Source organism: Muscardinus avellanarius (genome assembly GCF_963383645.1).
Source record: "Muscardinus avellanarius genome assembly, chromosome: 16".
NCBI lineage: Eukaryota > Metazoa > Chordata > Mammalia > Rodentia > Gliridae > Muscardinus > Muscardinus avellanarius.
In genome coordinates this window covers 28,883,725-28,905,421 of record NC_137802.1, presented here as the reverse complement: position 1 = coordinate 28,905,421, position 21,697 = coordinate 28,883,725, and the positions used below count along the sequence as shown (strand labels likewise).

Here is a 21,697-nt window from a genome sequence, read left to right as displayed (position 1 = left end):
TGTTTCAAAACAAAAGATAAAATACAGCTGGGGATATAGCTCAGAGGTAGAATGTCCCTGAATACAATCCCCAGTACTATAAAAAGAAAGAAAGAAAGAAAGAAAGAAAGAAAGAAAGAAAGAAAGAAAGAAAGAGAGAGAGAGAGAGAGAGAGAGAGAGAGAGAGAGAGAGAAAGAAAGAAAGGAAGGAAGGAAGAAAGAGAAAGAAGGGAAGAAAGAGAGAAAAAAATGAAAGAAAAGAAAAATAAAGGAAGCGGGAGTGCAAGAGGGCACAGCGTTCGCATGCCCCTCTGCCATGTGATGCCCTGTGCTAGCTCAGGACCTGGATACCAGAGGCACGATCTGATACCCCATGACCTTGGACAGAACTGTGGCCCATCTAACCTCTTCATTATCATTTACCCAGCTTGTGGCATTGTATGATGAGCAGATAGACACTCAACTAAGGATTGAGAACCCGCAAACCTTCCCTCATCCTCCTCAGAGCTGGGAGGGCTCAACCAGGACTGCTGACCGGTGTTCACACATGTCCTCCCTAAGGAGGACTGTCCCCTCCTGGTCATGGTGTATGACCCCGCTGAGTTCTGTTCCTTAATTATTTTGGATTTTACATCTGTACTTTTGATACGTGTGTAAGAGAGAGCAGGAGAGCCTGAGAACACTTTACCAGGTTTTCCTACCAGCATTAAATACAGTGAATCGGGATGATTTCCACATTTGTCTGTGTTCTAAAGCATCTTATGCAGAATAAGTAACCACCTAATTACAATTATCTGAGCCTGAAAAGCTTTCCTGTAGCATCACCAGTGCCCAGAGACAGTGTTTTTCTGAAACATACAATTTTTGCCTGGTTCTGAATCAATTCTGATTGTTTTTCTTTGAGTCGACTAGTAATTTGTGTTTTCCATAGTCACACGCGTCACATAATTCTTAATGTACTAATGTGAAATTGTGACTGTTCCTTTGTGATTTCCACAATAAACACTTTTTCTTAAGTCCCTTTCTCATCCCAAAGTTAGACATCTATGGTTTTGCCTTGTTTTTCCATGATGAGACTCTACCAAGGGTATGTTTCTTTCCTGTGTGTTTTCAAAGAACCAGCTTTTTAATTTATCATTGTATATGCTAGCTTTCTCAGTCATCAACTTCTACTTTTATTTTAATTAACTTTTAGTTTGTTTATGTTTCTTTTGTTCTTTTCTGCTCTTTCATTTAACTAATTTACTTCTTTCTTATTCAGTAACATGTGTATTTTATTTTATTTTATTTTATTTTATTTTATTTTTTGGTGGTACTGGGGTTCCTAGAAGCCCTTCTACCTCCGGGCTACACTCCCAGACCTATTTTTTTTTTTATTTGGAAACAGAGTCTCTTAAGCCAGCGAGGCTGGCTCCGAACCAGCATGATCCTCCTGTCTCCGCCTCCCAAGCGCGGGGATTACAAGCATGCGCCACCACGCCCGGCTTGTAACGTGTATTTTAGACCATGTGTTTTCTTCTCAATTGAGCTTCAGCTGTGTCCCAGGAATTTTGACCTGTGAAGTCTCTTTCTCATTAATTTCTCTATTATCTGTAATCACAACTCTGGTCTCTTTAATTCAGGAGTTGCCTAAAGATGTAGGTTGTTTGGGGGGTTTGTTTTTGTTTTGACTCCCAGTGACAAAGTTGATTTGTTGTTAAACTTTTGTTATAATTTTCTGGCTTTACTGCACTATGGTTATAAAATGGGACTAAGGCATTTCCTTCGAGTAACTGGGAAATGAGTATTCCTTTTTGGCCTAAGAATAATAAAGGTGTGTAAATGGTTCAGAGGCCGTAACGAATGTGTGTACGGTTCCAGGTAATTTCACTGATCTGGGTCTGTCCAGCCTCCCTCCCTTCATACGCTTTTGGCTGCTTGAAATACCAAGACCTGGTCACCACTAACGTCATAGCTCAGTCTCACCCTTTCCCGTAACTTTTTTTTTTTTTTTTTTTTTTTTTGGTGGTACTGGTGTTCCTGGAAGCATTTCTACCTCCAGGCTACACTCCCAGACCTATTTTATATTTTTGAAACAGGCTCTCTTACGTCAGCGCGGCTGGCTTCCAACCTGCGGTGATCCTCCTGTCTCCGCCTCCCAAGCGCGGGGATTACAAGCGTGCGCCACCACGCCCGGCTTCCCGTAATATTTTTGCCTTATGTGTTTCAGCACCATGGTATTCAATGGAGACTGGTGGTTTTGAAAATTATATTCTTGTCAATATAAAACAAAGTGGGGTTTTTCTGCCTTGTGTTTTGCATTGTCTTTTATTATTCCCATTTCCACTTTCTTTCTTGTGTATCTTCATCATCTGCCTTTTCGGACATGGTCTCGCTATGTTGTTCAGGCTGGACTTGAACTCCTGGGCACAAAGGATCTGCCCACCTCAGCCACCTGAGTAGCTGGTACTGCAGGATGCACCACCACGCCCAGCCTCTTTTTGTTTTCTTTGTTGTTGTTTTTGTTGTTGGTTTTGTTTTGTTTTGTTTTGCAGATCTAGGGATGGAATACAGGGGCATTCTACCTCTGAGCTACACCCCCTGCCCTATTTTTTAATTCTGTATTTTGAAACAGTGTCTCACTAAGTTGCGGAAGGCCTCACTAAGTAGCTAAGGCTGGTCAAGACCCTGTAATCCTCTTATCTCAGCCTCCCAAATGCTGAGATTACAAACCTGCACCACCACACCGGCTTCCTAGCCTCTTTTAAAAAATAAAAATAAAAATTTCCATGTCTTTTTGTTTTAGATAGATCTTTAATAAGTAGAGTTAAAATTTTATTTTTACCTAATCTTTGAGCTTTCTTCATCCAATAAAGTATCTGTATTCTACTTACATCTGTTATAAAAAAAAAAAACTGTGTTTCTGTGGAAATGTAGATGTACGACTGTTCCAAGTTGTCCAAGTGTCCAAACCACCTCTTCACTAGATCACCTTTGCATCTCCGTGGAAGAACCCTTGGTCATATTCGTGTGGGTCTATTTCCAATCTGTGTTTTTTTTCATTTTCCAAGTACATTGTCTTGATTACTGTAGCTTTATATTTTATATTAAAACCAGCTACTGTACATCCTTCAACCTTATTCTTCTGGGTTTTTGTTTTGTTTGAGGAACTGGGAATTGAGCCCAGGGGCCTTCTATAGCAAAGCTATACCCCTGGACCCTTTGATTTTTTATTTTCAAACAGGATCTTGCTAAGTTGCTGAGGGTCTCATAGAGTTGCTGAGGCTGGTCTCAAACCTGTAATCCTCTTGGCTCAGCCTCCCAAGCACTGTACATGTACTACTATGCCTGCCTTAGTCTCTTTTTTTTTTTTTTCAAAATTGTTGTCACTATGCTCATTCCTTTGCCTTTCCATACATACTTTAGAATCAGCTTACTAATACACACCAAAAAATATGATTGGGATTGTATTAAATCTGTAGATTTATAATCCCGGTGACTCGGGAGACTGAGACAAGAGGAAGATCACAAGTTAAAGTCCAACCTGGGGAATTTAGCAAGACCTTGTCTCAAAATAAAATATACAGAGGGCTGGAGATGTAACTCAGTCCTAGAGTACCCTGGGTTCAATTCCTAGTACTGTCCCCCCCCCCAAAAAAAATCTATAGGACCATTTGGGGAGAATTGGCATCTTGACAGTATTGAGTTTTCCAGTCTGTGAACACATTTTCACCATTTACTTAGGTTTGTTTTTAATACTTCTCATCAGCATTCTTTCATTATAGATCTTACACACAGTTTGTTAGATTAATATCTAAGTATATTTTGAAGTTATAGGTAGTATTATTTTTTAAGTTTCTTTTCCCAGTTCTTTGTAGGTATGTGGAAGTATTTTTGTATACTGGCCTTGTCTCCTTTGACCTTACTAAACTCACTTATTACTTCTGGGAGCTGTTTTGTAGATTCCTTGGCATTTTCTCTGTGGATGATGATATGATCTGTTTCTTTGGGGGATATATGCAGTTTAAGTTCTTTGGTCTGATTTATTGCACTGGCTAGGACTTCCAGTATGAAGCTGCATAGCAGCAATGACAGTGGACATCCTTGTATTGTTCCCAGCCTTAGGAGAAACACATTCAGTCTTTCTCCATTAAATATACCCGCGGCGGCATGTCTATAGAAGTCATTTATCAGGTTAAGCTTTCTAGTTCTATTTTGCTGAGAAATGTTTATCATGAGTGGACAATGAATTTTGCCAAGTTTTTTTCTACATTGACTGATGATTTTGTGGCTTCGCTATTTTATTATGTTGTTTTATCTGTTATTACAATGATTCTTTTTCTTTTCCATTTTCTTTTCCTTTGCCTTGCTAGAGCTCAAACCCAAGTTGGGCCTCTGTGTGCTAAGCAAAAGCCCTACAACTGAGTTACCCCCCTAGCCCATATTGATTGATTTTTTTGATATTGGATTAGCCTTGCATTTCTTAAACGCTACTTGGTCATGGTGTCTTACTGTTTTTCTCTGTTGTTGAATTCAATTTGCTGATATTTTGTTGGCCATTTTTATATCCATGTTGATGAAGGATATTGGTTTATACTTTCCTTGTAATATTTATATTGATTTTTGGTATCAGAATGTCGATGGCTCTTAAAATGAGTTAAAAATGTGTCCTCTTTTCTGAATAGAAACAGAGAATTGTGGTATGTCTTCTTCAAATGTTTGTAGAATTCACTAGTGAAATCATCTAGGCCTGGAGTTTTCTTTCTTTTTGGGGGGTGGGGAGTACTGGGGGTGGAACCCAGGGGCCTTCTACCTCCAGGCTATACCCCCTATTTTATATTTTATTTGGAAATAGGGTCTCAGTAAGTTGTTGAGAGCCTCACTAAGTAACTGAGGCTGGCTTCAAACTGTGTGATTCTCCTGTCTCAGCCTCCCAAGTACTGGGATTACAAGCATGCGCCACCACGCCCGCTTTCTTTCTTTTTTGAAAAGTTTTTAGCCACAAGTTCTTTCCCTTCCTTCCTTTCTTCTTTCCTTCCTTCCTTCCTTTTTGTGGTGCTGGTAATTTTATGGTACTGGTAATTGAACGCAGGGGTGTCCTAGCTCTAAGGTATACCCCGTCCTATTTTATTTTGAAACAGGGTCTCACTAAATTGCAGAGGGCCTCCTGCTGCTGAGGCTGCCCATGAACCTGTGGTCCTCCTGTCTCAGCCTCCCAAGTACTGGGATTACAAGTGTGTGCCACCATACCCAGCTTAACTACAAATTTAATTGCTTTAGCAGATAGAAAACTATTCAGGATATTTCTTTCTAGGTGAGTTTTGGCAGTTTGTAGCTTTCAGTATTTTTTTTTTTTTGTTTCATTTAAGTTATTGAATAAGTTGTGCATAGAGTTGTTCAGAATATTCCCTTATCTGTTAATGTCTGTGTGGTCCATAGTGATAGCCTCTTGTCTACTCCTGACGCTGGTAATAACACCTTCTCTCCTCCCCCCCCCCCCCGCTTGGGTTAGAAGTTTATCAATTTTATTGATCTTTTCAAAGAACTATCCTTCTGCTTCATTGATTTTCCTCTCTTGTCTTCTGTTTCCAATCACATTCATGTCTCCTTTTTATTTTTCCTTCCATCTGTTAAGTCTTTGAAACTTGAAGATTAAAATCATCAGCCTTATTGAGCAAAACCACTGCAATTTTTTTTTCAGTGCTAGAGATTGAACCCAGGCCCTCATGCATGCTAGACAAGCACTCGACTACTACGCCACACCCCTAGCTCACAAAATGTATTTCTCAATTCTTCCCTTTGAGAACCATCTGAATAGTTTTCCATGGGTTGTCTCTTTTCAGTTGACTGGCCTGAGTGTCTCCAATGGAAAGGACCAATTGGTAGTGTTCCATACAAAAGATAATAAAGACCTCATTGTCTGCCTCTTCAGCAAACAACCAACCCATGAGAGTCGAATTGGAGAACTTGTCGGTGTACTGGTGAATCATTTCAAGAGGTAAAGTTTTATTTTCATGCCCAGCACAGTTTTTAAATATACAAAATGTTTAATCATAATTTTCACTGAACTTGTTTGGGCCCATTTTAATATACTGCGTTATTTTCCTCCATGAGGACAACTTAAATCGTCTGTTTCAAACATAGCAGGTAGAATTAGTATCCGTGCTTAGCTTCAAGATTAGCAGTGATCTTTTACTTTCCCAGCCTCTAGCTGAACCCACAATGAGAGATTTCCCTAACGGTTATTTCTTCATCTCTAATCCCAACGTAATTAATCCCAACAATAGAAAAAATTACTTTCTATTCTTATCATCATAGCTCCTCATTTACCCCTAAAATAACCAGCTAGTGTTTCTTCTATGTAGATCCACGAAGACAAAAGAAATTTTGAGGACAGGCAATAACCACGTCAAAAACATGTGGTCACGAGAGAACTTCAGAGAACCAGATGACATCTGGGGTGTATGCGCGTGTGGTGAACAGTGACGTAGGAAATATAAACTGAGAACAGATCCTGGGCATGATGGGCACCAGCAAGGGGATAGTCTTAAAGTGTGGGAGAGATTCCGTCTGGCTATTCTATGAACTTGTCGTAAAGATGGGGTCTTTCTTCCCATAAGAGGTCATGGAGCATTGGGGACAGGCGCGTCTCTCAGAGTTACTGTTCTTCTTGTGGTACGCTGTCTTTGCCCTCTTCCCCATAACCCTGGCGCTGGGAGAAGACCATTCATCAAGCCAGTGATTGAGAAGTTAATATGAGTGATGGTACCCATTGCTTTTCTTCCTAAGAAACATTCCCCAAGCTGCCAGAAATAAGTCTAATATTCCTTATTAGTATGTTGTTCAAATTCGGCCTTGGCTTTTCTTTTCCTAAGCAAAGATGTATTTAGAAATCAGATATCTAAAGCCGGGCATGGTGGCGCACGCTTGTAATCCCCGCGCTTGGGAGGCGGAGACAGGAGGATCGCGCAGGTTCGAAGCCAGCCGCGCTGGCGTAAGAGACCCTGTTTCAAAAATATAAAATAGGTCTGGGAGTGTAGCCCGGAGGTAGAAGGGCTTCCAGGAACCCCAGTACCACCAAAAAAAAAAAAAAAAAAAAAAAGAAATCAGATATCTAGTGGTGTATTCATTTCGAGTCACCCCTCCATGCCAGTCTGATATGGAGCTGTATTTCTATTTTCTGTATTTCTATCTTTCTAATAAACTTCTTTAAATCTTCAAAAAAAAAAAAAGAGAGAGATCAGACATCTACTGCTTGTCTACTTCTACGGTGTTTCATTTTGTCAACAAATGTGTAACTTTAGAGACCGATTCCATGGGTTATTTATTTTATGTTAGTAAACCTCATACTCTAGATCAAAATGAATCTATAGATATTCTATATAATTAAATGCTTTTAAATTCCATAAGTAAAGTAATTCTCAGTGGTCATCTGGTAGAAAAAGAAAATAGACTCTAAGAGATTACCAAAAACTAACAATAAACATATAGGCCTTTGAAAAACTCTCTTCCACCTGCCAAATAATTATGAGGCTTAGAAAAATATTAGCGTGTTTAGACTGGAAGCTAAAGATATGAATAAGGCCTCTGTATGTAGATGTCTGTAGCTCACGTAAGCAGGGTTATTATCCTGCTATTATTTAGAGGTTTGAAAATTTCAGGCTTGAAATTTTGACTTAGAGTTACAGTCATCAACTTACTGTTGACTCCGTGAGGAAAGATTAATTTCATTTTTCTCACTATTTTCCCTTATTGTTAAATCTCATATTACTACTATGACCGAGATTCACGTGTTTTGCAAGCATAATGACATGGCACATAATCCTATTTGTCCTTGGGTTCATTATGGAAATCTAAAGGTGGGAGGGATGTAACTTGAGACCAATTCTTTATCTTCAAGACCTTTTCCCTAAAGAGCTTTGTGAGAAGCTCTCTAGTCAGAAGTTGGGAGGAAAGGGCTCAAAATTTCAAAAGCTACTGTAGACAGACTTGAACAATAGTCACTGTCTTAAAAGTTTATAAAAACAGAGGATTCAAATACGAAGACCAAGCCGGGCGTGGTGGCGCACGCTTGTAATCCCCGCACTTGGGAGGCTGAGACAGGAGGATCGCACGGGTTCGAAGCCAGCCCCAGATACTTGGTGAGGCTCTCAGCAACTTAGTGAGACCCTGTTTCCAAATAAAGTATAAAATAGGTCTGGGAGTATAGCCCAGAGGTAGAAAGCCTCTGGGTTCCACCCCGAGTACCACCAAAAAAAAAAAAAAAATATGAAGACCATTTCCAAAAAAACCCACCCAAGTTTGTGAGAGAAGGGGGTACATACAAATGTGGGGGGGGCAGAAAGTATTCATTTTATTAGACTAGTACAACACATAAGGATAACACAAGAAATTATAGTCCAGTCCCACTTCAGTGCAGAAACTTTTTGAACCACTGAATGAAATGTGCACAGGTAGAGACTGGGGAGACCATGGCAGCCACGTCAGTAGGTCCAACCACCAGAGACGGCTGAGCCTGGTCGCACACACCTGTAATCCAGTACTTAGGAGGCTGAGACGGAAGGATTGCAGGATAGAGGACAGCCTCAGTAATGTAGTGAGACTCTCGGCAGCCTAGCAAAATGCTGATTCAAAATAAAAAATAAAATAGGGCTGGGGTATAGCTCAGAGGCAGAATGCAGTAACACAGAGAGAGACAGAGAGACAGAGATGGCCCTGGAGGTCTCTGTGTGCTCCCCCTCGGGTATTCTGCCAAGTACTCACCAGTGCATAAGGGAGAGGAAACTACCCAGGCCTGGGAGTGAGCTAGCTGAGAGGACCCAAGGGAACACGCCCATTCTGGATCATTCTAGACACAGTCAGGGACAGAGTCCGTCCTAAGCTGGCAGATGAGGGCATTGCGCGATTCTCAGGGCATTTGGACGAGGACTCGGGAGGGTTCTGCCTCAGTAGAGAGGAATAATTGGCCCAAGAATAAATGCTGCTGCGGTCAATGCTGCCTAGTAAATCTTAAAAACAAGACCCAGAAGGATCAAACCACTTCCAAGTAATTTATATCCAGGAACAAAGCTCATGAATATTAATAGGACACAAAAATTTCCACACTGGACAAGGTAGAATTGCCAGTGTTGGGTATCCAATCTTAGATCACCAGGCACTCAAATACCAATAAAACCAACCCAGAACTGATAAAAGATGTAAAACAAATAGACACTAAAAGTTATTATCACTGAATTTCAGATGTTTATAAGTTAATTAGAGACACAGATGATTTTAAAAATCCAAATCAAACTTCTAGGTGAAAAATATATTGTTTGTGCCAGGTGTGGTGGTACACGCTTGTAATCCCAGCATTTGGGATGCTGAGACAGGAGGATCACGGTTTGCAGACAGCCTCAGCTACTTAATGAGGCCCTCTGCAACTCAGTGAGACCCTGTTTCAAAATAAAGAATAAAAAATAGGGCTGAGGGTGTGGCTCGGGGGTAGAATGCCCCTGGGTTCCATCCCCAGTACCGCAAAAATACATAAATACATACATACATACATACATACATACATATATACATATATATTAATTTGTCTTAATTAAAAATGGAAATGGAAAAGACAGAGTTTATTTGCCTTTTGCTTTGCCCAGCAAGCTTCTCCTCGTCACCATGCTCTCATGAGCTGAAGCTAGACCTTTCCAGACATTTCCTTCCACACGCATCGTGAAACTAAACGGAACAAGTCTAAGTTAGCCTCTTCCTCTCACCTCCTGCAGTCTGCATTCAGCCTCTGCCTCTTATCCCTGTCACCCCAAGCACCTGCCCACACACTTTTTATCTTTTCTAAAACATCTGAAGAGTCTTTCTTGTTTTTCTGTCTTTTCCTTTTCTTTTTGTTGGTGCCAGGGATTGAACCCAATGCTAAGCATGTGCTCTACCTCTAAGCTGCACCTCCAGCCCTGAACAGGCTTTGATAATGTGTATCTCAAAGGGCGACATTCAAAAACAATTAGGACAGCCGGGCGTGGCGCCCGCTTGTAATCCCAGTACTCGGGAGGCTGAGGCAGGAGGAGTGCAGGTTAGCAGCCAGCCTCTACAATTTGGAGAAGCCCTCTGCAACTTAGTGAAGCCATCTCACAATTAAGAAATAAAACAAAATAGGGCTGGGGAGTAACTTCGAGGTAGAATGCCCCTGGGTTCGATCCCCAGCACCACAGGAGGAGGAGAAAGAAATAAGAAAAAGCAGAGTAAACCAGAATTTTATATGTGAGCGGCCTGCCCCCGTAGCATGTCCATGTCTTGAAACAATCCCGAGCGAGCCGTCTTCAGCTTTCACCGCGCTGTCTGGCCTGGCCCCGCGTGGCCACGCGGCCAGGGCTCTCTTTCCTAGGCCAGGCAGCCCTGCTCGCCGAGGCCCTGGGTCTGCAGCTCCTCTTCGGGCAGTGACCAGCAGTGGCTACCGCTGGCGGCCAGCTCTCCCACCCTGGCACAGACAGTCTCCTGTGGCTGCCCTGACTCAATCTCCGGAGATTCCGCCCTGCGAAGCTGTCGAAGGGCCTGGCCACTCTAAGCAGCATCGTGCCCTCGCCGTCTGCATGCTGGACCCCTCCGCATTACCCCAGTTCCGGGCATCGAAATGTCTTCCTTTCCCTGTTCTCTCTCTCTGGATGAAATCCAGAGTCAGTGCCGCATGCCTCTTCTCTGTCATAAGCAGTACCTTTGATACCTGCCTCATTCAGGGAGACTGTTCATGGGTTTGCCTGAGCAGTTGACCCGGCTCTGTGGGAGCTTGCTTGCGCTCTTTTTGACTCGCTCTTAAACCAGGGGCAGACTCATGCCACCAGCAGCCATTGGTTGGCAGCTGCATGTCCCTGTTGCTGCCTGGGAGGCACAGATATCGACCAGGAGGGATGAGGCCCCCTGCTCAGTGAAGGAAGAGAGGAGGGAGGCCGCCTCCCAGAGGACCTGACTCCCGGCCCGGGCACCTCCTGGCTCTGCTGTCACGCGTGAGTCTCTGTGCCCCTCAGTATATGTTTGTGTTTGTGGTACTAGGGACTGAACTGAGGGGCTTTCTACCCCTGAGCTCTACCTCCATTCCCTATTTTTATTTTTTAGTTTGAAACAGGGTCTCATGGAGTTGTCGAGGCCCTCAGAAACCTGCAGTCCTCCTGTCTCAGCCTCCCAAGTGCTGGATTCCAGGTGTGCCCCGCCACACCCGGCCTCAGTGCATGTTTTTGTGGCCCTTGATCTGTGCTCCCGGTGCTTTCCCTGAATGCCGGGCTACTCATTACCACCATTTAGATCCCATCTAAAAACATTTAAGTAAAACAAACACTGTGGAAAAGAAGGTAGTTGGCCAACCATAGAGGATGAGCTTATTAAATTTTGGCCTGACTTAGTACAGTATTTGGACTCAAGTTGTTGTTGAAAGCATCTAACTTAGGAAAGTGAGTGACCATTTCTTCTGCCTTCTGCTGGAGATAAACAGGCATGCCGACTTTCCTCAGCGCTGGAGACAGCCGGCCCTGGGCCACCAGCGGGGATGTCCTGCTCACTTGTCACCTGTCAGAACCTGCTCACTGTCCCAGAGAGAACAGCTAAGCCAGGCATGGGGGTGCACACCTGTAATCCTAGTACTTGGGAGGCTGAGACAGGAGGATCACAAATTCAAAGCCAGCCTCCGCAATTTAGCGAGACCCTCGGCAACTTAGCAAGACCATGTTTCAAAAATTTAAAAAAAAAAAAAATATATATATATATATATATATGGAGAGAGAGAGAGAGAGAGAGAGAGAGAGAAAGAAAGAGAGAGAGAGAGAGTTAGTTCAATCCCCAGGACCACAAAAAAAGAGAGGGAGCGAGCGAGAGAATAGAATAGCTGTCCCCATCCCGCCTCCCACTTCTCGCCCTGCTTACCTTCCCTCCGCCTCTCCCACCTCGCCTGACATGCCACACCTCCGTGTGCGGATCTGCTCGTTGCACCTCTTCCAACTGAAATATAAGCCCCATGTGAACAGACCGTTACTGCTGTTCACCGTCCTCTCCTGGTGTTGGAGCCGCGCCTGGCAGGCGCAAGGTTCTCTGTGAACACTAATCAAATACTGTTGCTGAATAGACAGTTGCTGACCGATAAGTGCCCGCTGGCAGTGGGCACCCGTAGCCCTTTTCTCACACACATGCCTTGCCTGCCCAAAGATCGTAACTCAGTTCTCCTCCTGTATGAAAGAAGGGGAGGGAGGCCGGGCGTGGTGGCACACACTTGGAATCCCAGTACTTGGGAGGCTGAGACAGGAGGATCGCAGGCTCACGGCCAGCCTCAGCTACTTAGTGAGGCTCTCCACAACTTAGACCCTGTTTCAAAATGAAGAATAAAAAATAGGGCTGGGAGTGTCGCTTGGAGGTAGAATGCCCCTGGACACAATCTCCAATATAACAGAAGAAAGAAAGGAAGGAAGGAAGGAGGGAAGGAGGGAGGGAGGGAGGGAAAGGGAAGGAAGGAAGGAAGGAAGGAAGGAAAGAAAGAAAGAAAGAAAGAAAGAAAGAAAGAAAGAAAGAAAGAAAGAAAGAAAGAAGGAAGGAAGGAAGAAAGAAAGAAAGAAAAAAGAAAGAAAGACAGACGGACGTCTTTCTGTTATGAATGTCTCTTTCCTTATACTGATTCCAGGGATCTGAGCACTGGAATTCATCTGGGGATGGGATACTTAGTATTTCAAGGTATTCAGTGAGCCCATAAAGGGCTCTGGGCAGAAAAGAGCCAGGGGTATGTTCTTTGCTGAGGAGTGCAGCTTTTCATCCACTTTTCTTTAACAACTAAAGAGCTAGAAATAAGTTCAGACTCCTCGTCTGTGGGCTGGTGAGGAAGCAGGATGCAGGGATTCCTGCGCAGATCAGCAGTTTCTTAATAAGTAAAAGACTCTGAAACCACAACTAGGGGCTGTGCACAGAAGCCAGCTCTCCAGCTGAGAAGCTGAGGCAGGGATTCTAACTCCGAGCAGGTGGATTATAAGAAGGAACCCAGAAGAGTCCAGATGCATCTTTCATGTGAGAACCCCTGGACTGAAAAGCGGCTCCTTAATCAAGGGCCTGTAAGGAAGGACATTAACAGTGAAGAATGGAAATGCTGCAACTTAAAAGAGAGGGAAAAGCTGCCTTCTCTGCAAAAAGAAAATCATGACAGAGAGTTCATATCACAGAAGCCATCCGTTTGAAGAGAACATAGATTCGAAAGACTTCACAGCAGACGGAGGTGAAGAGCGTGCTGGCTGAGAAACAAGTCCAATGTTCAATTAGTTGAAGTAAGAAAGGATAGTAACTTAAATCCACATCAAAATCTAAAAATAACAGCGGATATTATAGAACATGGAATTTACTTGAAAGAAAAGATTAAGAAATTCTCTCAGCACACAGAAGAAGGAGGCAATGATTTAAGACAAAAACATTGACAGAGAGCACAGAACCAAAAGTTTACTCTGAAATGTTAGGTGTACTTGAAAAAGATACACACAGAGCAAAGTAATACTGTAGTTCATGGTTTCTAGATACTTTTTTTTTTTTCTGGTCCTGGGGATTGAATCCAGAATACCTCAGCCATTTTTATTTTGAAACAGTCTCGCTAGGTTGGTGAAGGTCTTGCTAAGTTGCTGAGACTGTCTTCAACTCTGAGATCCTCCTGTCTCGATTTACCAAGTACTGGAACTGCAGGCACGAGCGGCTTCTTAAGTACGTTTTTCTTTGGGTTTTTTGTTTTGGTTTGTTGGTGGTACTGGGGTTCCTGGAAGCCCTTCTACCTCTGGGCTACGCTCCCAGACCTATTTTATTCTTTTTTATTTTTGGAAAGAGTGTCTCTTAAGCCAGCGGGGCTGGCTTCGAACCTGCGGGATCCTCCTGTCTCTGCCTCCCAAGCACAGGGATTACAAGCGTGCGCCACCACGCCCGGCAAGTACGTTTCTTTTGAAATCTTAACATCTCAGAAATCAGGATGGGAATTTATCAATGAATTCTCATAGTTCTAATGTGCAGCTTTTTTTTTTTTTTTTTTTTTTAGTACTAGGGATTGAACCCAGAGACATTCTACCTCCAAGCTACACCCCCAGCCCTATTTTATTTTTAATTTGAAACATAGTCTTAATGAGAGTCTCACTAGTTGTTGAGGTTGTCCTTGAACATGCAATCCTCCTATCTCAGCCTTCTAATTGCAGGCCTGCGCCACCACAACTGGCTTTAATGTGAAGCACTTTATCTTTCTTAGCAACATACAAAAAAAGGATATATCTTACACAGAAGGTATTTTATATTCAATAAAATTTAGAACACTCTAGAAAATCTATCTGTACTGAAAGTGTTTTGTCTGAAAATCTTAAGTGCCTTTTGTTACCAGAATGACCTTTTGAAATTTCAAGACTCTGTGTGTGTGTGTGTGTGTGTGTGTGTGTGTGTGTGTGTGTGTGTGTGTAAGTACATAGACCTAGGGGTGAGGTGAGATTCTCTTACAAAGGAAGAAAAATTAAGATTGCCTTAGTCTTCTGTTCTGTGACAGTAAATGCCAGAATCCACTGAAGGAGCAGCTTTAATTTTTTGAGGGAAGAGGTTAGGGCCCAGGAATTCTATACCCAGCCAAGCTGTCATTGGTGCCCGACGCTCACGCGCCTGGGGCGTGGGCATGCCGCTGGGGCTCTTGGAAGAGGCGCAGCTCCGATCAGGGAGTCAGAAGCGTCACCGTCTTCACCTTTCCTCTTCATTCCTCTCTCTTTGCCAGCTCCATTCCCCCACAGCAGCTTCTTCCAGGTGACTGGAAATGTCTGCACATCACCCCCAGTGTCTTACTTTCCTCTTCCATCACCAGTGAGGAAGTAAGGACCATATTCTTGGGACTGTTGCCCAAAAATCCCAGGGAAGTGTTCCCGCTAACACAGCAGCTTTAGTCAGAGTAATGAGAATGTCACAGGAGGGTAAGTTACCTTAACCACCCCGCTCCAGTGGCAGGCATTTTGGCTAGAAAAGTAGGAGCTTCCCAGAAAGTGGCAGCCTCCAAAAAGACCAGGGGACAGGAGTTTTGTGGAAGAGGGTGGGGCAGAGCTGGTTTGGAGTGTGTGTGTGGAGGGGGGAAACCAGCATTCCTCAAGAGAAAAATAAGTGATGCTAGACAAGAAAAACAAATGCTATAAAAATTGTTTTAGATTGTGAACACAGAAAGCACCTAAGAGTCAATCAAAATAAACATGGTAGCCAGGCATGGTGGTGCATGTTTTTAATTCCAGTACTTGAGAGGTGAGACAGGAAGATCACAGGTTAGAGGCTAGCCTCAGAAAGTTAATGAGACCCTCATTAACTCAGTGAGACTCTGTTTCAAGTTTTTTAAAAAATAAATAAGGCTGGAGGTGTAGCTCAGAGGTACAACATTCCTGGATCCCATCTCCAGTACCATAAACAAACCATCAGACATGGTTAACTACACTTTGGTATTTCCAAAAAATAAAATAGCAGGTAACTGAAAAAACAATGAAGCCTTTCTACCTCAGGGGCCCTAAGGTACAGCTGCACCTGCTTTTACATCCCCGAGGATGCTTGTTCAACAGGCAGGTCCCAGGCTGGTCCCAACTCCTACATCACCATCTCCAGGAGCTCACATCCTTGCTAAGGTGCACTGGCTTCAGGAACTGACTTAGGAAATGACTGGGTTTTTGTTTTATTTTGTTCGTGGTACTGGGGTTGCTGGAAACCCTTCTACCTCCAGGCTAAAATCCCAGACCTATTTTTATATTTTTATTTGGAAACGGGGTCTCTTAAGCCACTAAGGCTGGCTTCGAACCAGCACGATCCTCTTGTCTCTGCCTCCCAAGTGTGGGGATTACAAGCCTGCGCCACCATGCTCAGCCAATGACTGGGTTTTGATACAGCCAATTTGCTGAAGTCATTGTCACGTGGATTTTTTTTGGAGGGGTGGTACTTGGAATGGAACCCAGGGGCATTCTACCTCTGAGCTGCACCCCCCAGCTCTGTTTGTTGTTGTTGTTGTTGTTGTTGTTGTTTGGGTTTTTTTTTTTTTTTTTTTTTTTTTTTTTTTTTTTTTGGTGGTACTGGGGTTCCTGGAAGCCCTTCTACCTCCGGGATACACTCCCAGACTTTTTTTTTTTTTTTTTTTTTTGGTGGTACTGGGGTTCCTGGAAGCCCTTCTACCTCCGGGATACACTCCCAGACCTATTTTTTAATTTTTTTATTTGGAAACAGAGTCTCTTAAGCCAGAGAAGCTGGCTTCGAACCAGCGAGATCCTCCTGTCTCTGCCTCCAAAGTGCGGGGATTACAAGCGTGTGCCACCACGCCCGGCATCCTATTTTATATTTTTGAAACAGGGTCTCTTACGCCAGCACAGCTGGCTTCGAACCTGTGCGATCCTCCTGTCTCTGCCTCCCAAGCACAGGGATTACAAGCGTGCGCCACCATGCCTGGCTCTCCAGCTCTATTTTTTATTCTTTACTTTGAAACAGTCTCACTGAGTTGCAAAGGGCCTCACTAAGTAGCTGAGGCTGTCCACAAACTGCGTTCCTCCTGTCTCAGGCTCCCAGCTGCTGGGATTACAAGCATGTGACACCAAGCCTGGTTTGTGACATAAATTTAAAAAAAAAAAAAAAGAATCCATGATGTGTTTTTTTTTAATTATTACCAAGTAAAGTTCAAAATAAACATTTTCTATTGCCCCAGTAAAGAGCAGTTGAGGCAAGGCACAGACCGAGGTGCAAAAGGAAAGGGGAAGGAGCAGCAGGGTTAGAAATGGGATGAGAGTTGGCAGAGCCGTCACACAGGCCCAGGCTTCTGTTCGTGACTTCCCCTTCTCCCGGAGGAAGCGTCAGTCATGCCCTGCAGTGGTTCTTGCCCTAAAATGTTGTGGTGACAGCCTACCTGCGTTCCAGAGAGGAAACGGCACCAGCCAGTAGCAAGCCCCCATAGGATGCGCTAACCTGTTTACACAGACGCTCAGGCCCACCCGCTGTACACACAAGAGCACAGAGACGTCAAAAGGTTTTCAGTGTGACTGAGGCCCAGCCTCACCTCTTTCTCCGCACCACGCCCGGCGCTGGAGAGCCGCTGCCCCTGGATGGGGCTCCGGCCATGGACGTGCAGGGTACCTGGTCATCCTCCGCCCTCCCTGCTTCACGACGGAGCCTTGCTGGGATTTTTGTGCGGTGCACAGCTACTTGGATGCTTTATGACGTGTCTGTTACTGCCTTTCATGTCGAGAGAGTAAATCCAACAGTATTAGAAAAGCAATCGTCTTTTCAGCATCTCCACGAGTAGATGAGGTACTTAGAGTGGCCATGTTACTTTCCTAGAGGCCAGAGCACTAGACTTTACAGTGCAGGTTAAAATGGGATACTGTGAGATATGCATGAACTCACCAAATTGTTAGTAGCGGTGTCCTGGCTTGTGCTGTTGGATATTTTTTTCTAAATTGAATGTCAACTATAATGGGATTTTTAAAAGCTTTTTAATGTGTTTATTCTGGGTCTTCTCGGCTATAGTGGAATCAGGATTTTATAGAAGCAGAATGTACTTAAGCAGGTGTTTTCTCTGCAGCACCGCTCCACTTCTGTGCCGTCCTTCAGCATCGATCACAGGGCAGCCCAGCTGTGGGTGTAGGAGGGGGTAAAGGAGGCCATTCGCTCCTCTCTCTTTAAATAGCTCTGAACCCCAGGAGGACACCGAGGGGCTACCGGGTGGGGAACAGGGCAGGATTTTCCCCAGAGAAGGGAACAGAATATGTGGGAGATTGGTGGAGAGGGATATCCCAGTATATTTGGAGAATTGGGGGTCACAGGGAACCAAAGGAATGAGGCTTGAAAAAGAATTAGAAGTGTATACAAGCCCCTGTCAGTGCATCTGTACTTTTTCATATAAGTAATTGGCTGAAAACAGGTATAAAATAGAGAGTTAGCCAGGTGTGGTATGGCACACCTATAAGCCCATACTTGGGAGGCTGAGACAGGAATATTGCAGATTCTAGGCTAGCCTCAGCAATTTAATGAGACCCTCAGCAACTTAGTGAGAACTTGTTTCAAAATAAAAAATAAATAAAATAGGGCTGATGGTATAGCTCAAAGGTAAAGCACCCCTGGGTTCAATCACTAGTACCACAAAAAGTAAATATATATATAAACATATATATACATATATACATATATGTATTCTACACAATGAGACAAAATCTAATTACACAGATCTCATTCTGCCTGGAGATGCTCAAAAATGTAAAAATGTGTGACCACTTAAGGGAACAGAGGCCTGGGGGACATTAGTTGATACAGAACACATATATGTGGCCCCCCAAGTGCCAAAAAGGGATGAACTGAATGAAGAAAGGGCCAACGAGGGCAAAGGTTTTTGGAACATGCACCCCTTAGTCATAAAACCAGAAATCAAAAATTCTCAGAAGGGGAAGTCTATCATCAAATTCCTTCACCTTTGTTGTTTCCCTGCTGTTTGATGTTTAGGCTACTCTTATAGTTGTCAGCAATAAAAGGATTATTGCTTTGAGGGACAGCAAGGGAGCAAAAGGTTAAAGAACCTCTATCCCAATCTCCAGCCATCCTGGGAAGAGACAGCTCCTCAGGGATGAAGGGAGTGATGGAAATATTAACCACTGGATCTGTCCAGCAGCTCCTCCCTCGGGGACTCCCGTCACACATCTGCATGGCTTCACCACCAGCGGCACCACGTCCTGGGTGGCCCTGTGCCCTGAAAGGATCTAGGTGGTGCAGGGATGGCACACACCCAGCTAGGCCACTTCCTCCGTCCATGAGAGCTTCAGGCCAGGCCAGAGAAGACTTGCAAGTCACTGCCTGTCCTGTGCCTGAAGGGAGACACTTAGGGGTGTGGCTGAGTGTGTTCCCAAAGGTACAGAGCTGGTCTCAGTGACAGGGACTGCACACGGCACAGCAGAGCTTGGGGAGAAGCAAAGGCCAGGCGACAGTGGGTGGAGCCTTTTTTGTTTGTAAGATTTTGTATGATCTGAAGCAAGGCCTGTTTGTCCAAAAACCAGTTTACCAATGTGAATTGCATATGGTTGACAAAATGTACTGTCCTCTCAGAACTGCCGAAAGGTGAATTCTTAAATATTTTTCTCCTAACAGCATTTGAAGGCATGTTCAGGTTGAAAACTAAGGCTATTAGGTTGGTTTAGTCTTTTGATCAATCATAGCAGAAAGATTATACTCAGATTTGCAGGTATATTTGGAGTTGATGATAGCAGAAAAATGGATTACATTCAGATTTGCAGATTTATTCAGAGTTCATTTAAAATGGTCAGGGAAGGATGATCTTCTGTTAGATGCTTTTATTCAAGCATTGTGCTGTTAAGGATTTCCAAAAGCCCACACAGCCATTCCCAAATAGCAGTACCAGAGAGTGGGGTGTGACTGTTAGAAACAGTCTACCTAAGCCAGGCATGGGTGGCACACGCTTATAATCCCAAGCTTACTCGGGATGCTGAAACAGGATCGCGGTTCATGGTCAGCCTCAGCTATTTAGTGAGACCCTCTACAACTTAGTGAGACCCTGTTTCAAAATGAAGAATAAAAACTAGGGCTGGAGGTGTAACTCAGAGGTAGAATGCCTCTGGGTTTCATCCCCAACACCACAAGAAGAAAGAATGAAAGAGAGAGAAAGGGAGGGAGGGAGGATAGAAGGAAGGAAGGAAGGGAGGGAGGAAAGAAGGAAGGAAGGAAAGAAGGAAAGAAGGAAGGAAGGAAGGGTGGGTGGGCGGGCCTACTAAGCCAGGCATGGTGGCACATGCATATAATCTCAGTACCTGGGAGACTAAGACAGGAAGATCACAGGTTGAAGGACAGCCTTAGGAATGTGGCAAAACTCTCTACAACTTAGTGAGATCCTGTTTCAAAATAAAAAATAAAAAAGTGTCGGGTTGTAGCTCAGAGGTAGAATGTGCCTGGGTTCAATCCCCAGGACATGAATAAAAGGAAGGAGAGAAGGAGGGAGGAGAGGGAGAAAGGGAGGAGAAGCATTTCCAGTCATCATATCCACATTTTCCTTAGAAATTGCCACATTGCACCTTCCAAGCCAGGTCTTAAAATACGAAGCAATCATAAAATCCACAAAGTTTAGCATCACCTATGGAGATCTTAGTTCACGTTCAATTTTGAAATCTTCTTTCAGTAATTTTCCACTTGCTATCCAGTAGTCCTCCATCAAATCTGCCACGTGATTGGTTCATTTAATTTGCCACACTCACTAAGTTACCCAAAATGTGTCTCTTTTTACTCTTTTGCAGTTTGCAGCAATTCAGTTAGGTTCAGATGGCAGTGAATAGCCTTTGAGGATTTCTACAAAGTTCTAAGTGACCAATTTTCACTTTCACCAGTCTGAACCCGTCTGTGTGTGGCCCCGCTACCGCTGGAATTAGCTACCACAGAGAAGTGGGAGAGAGGAGAGTCTGTCCACAGCTCCTGCCGCTAGTTATACCGAGGAGGGGGCGTAGCTCAGAGAGAGCAGAGGTAGAAGAGGTAGAATGTCCCAATCAATCCCCAGTGCCCCCCCACACACACACAAAGCTGAGCAAGGTGGAACATAATGTTGGGAAACTGAGACAGGAGGATTACAGGTTCACAGCCAACTTCAACAGAAAACAACTTAGCAAGGCCCTCAGCAACTTAGTAAGACCCTATTCAAATAAAAAAAAGAGCCAGGTGTGGTGGTGCATGCTTGTAATCCCAGTATTCCAGAGGTGGAGACCAGAGGTTCCTGGACAGCCTCAGCTACTTAGCGAGGCCCTTTGCAATCAGTGAGACCCTGTTTCAAAATAAAAAGCTAAAAACTAGGGCTGGGGGTGTATCTTGGAGGTACAACGCCCCTGGGTTCCATCCTTGGTACCACACACACAGAAAAAGGGCTGGGGTGTAGCTCCAAGGAAGAATGCCCCTGGGTTTCATCCCCACTACCACAGAGGGGGGGGGAGGATGGGAGGGGAGGAAAAGAGAAAAGAAGAGAGGAGAGGAGAGGAGAGGAGAAGAGAAAGCTAGGCACATGGCACATGCCTATAATCCTTGTACTTGAGATGTAGCTTGGAGGCATAACGCCTCTGGGTTCAATCCCCAGTACCACAAATAAATAAATAAATAAATAAATAAATAAATAAATAAATAAATAAATAAATAAATAGCAGCTTTTTAAAATGTGCAAATTTGGTAAATCTGGCAAATTGGTCATTCAGCAGATTGAGCCTTTAATGAATTTATCATTTGGCAAGTTACTTTTTTTGGCAAGCTACTTTTTAATCAGTAAATATTCCTAGATCATAGCAAGTTCCCCTTTTTGTTTAAGCAAATATGAATTGAGTTTCTCTCACTGCATCTAAGAGACTTGTTGGACAAGGATGGGACAGACATGACCATTTAAAGAAACTGACAAGTTGGACGTGGTGGCTCACGCTTTAATCCCAGCACTCGGGAGGCTGAGACCGGAGCATCGGATCACAGTTTATGGACAGCCTCAGCTACTTAGTGAGGCACTCTGTAACTTAGTGAGACCCTGTTTCAAAATAAAAAAAATAGGACAGGAGGTGTAGCTCGGAGGTTGAATGCCCCTGGGTTCCATCCCCAGACCTGCAAAAATATTTAAAAAAAAAAAAAAGAAACTTTCTTGTAACTTTCATGTAAGCCAGGTATGGTGGCATAGATCCCTAATCCCAGTACTTGGGAAGCTAAGACAGGGGGATCATGGGTTCAAGGCCAGCCTCAGCTA

General features: G+C 43.8%; 1 protein-coding gene across 1 annotated transcript in view; it reads left to right on the top strand.

Annotated features, from left to right (window-relative positions):
* Window positions 1–21,697, top strand: part of MYO1D (myosin ID) — a gene marked incomplete at both ends in the record, with an annotated part of 391,969 nt that overhangs the window by 289,640 nt on the left and 80,632 nt on the right. Inside the window, one exon of the mRNA XM_080713600.1 lies at window positions 5,802–5,956. Coding sequence (XP_080569726.1) covers window positions 5,802–5,956 — 155 coding nt within the window. The remainder of the gene's footprint in view (window positions 1–5,801; window positions 5,957–21,697) is intronic.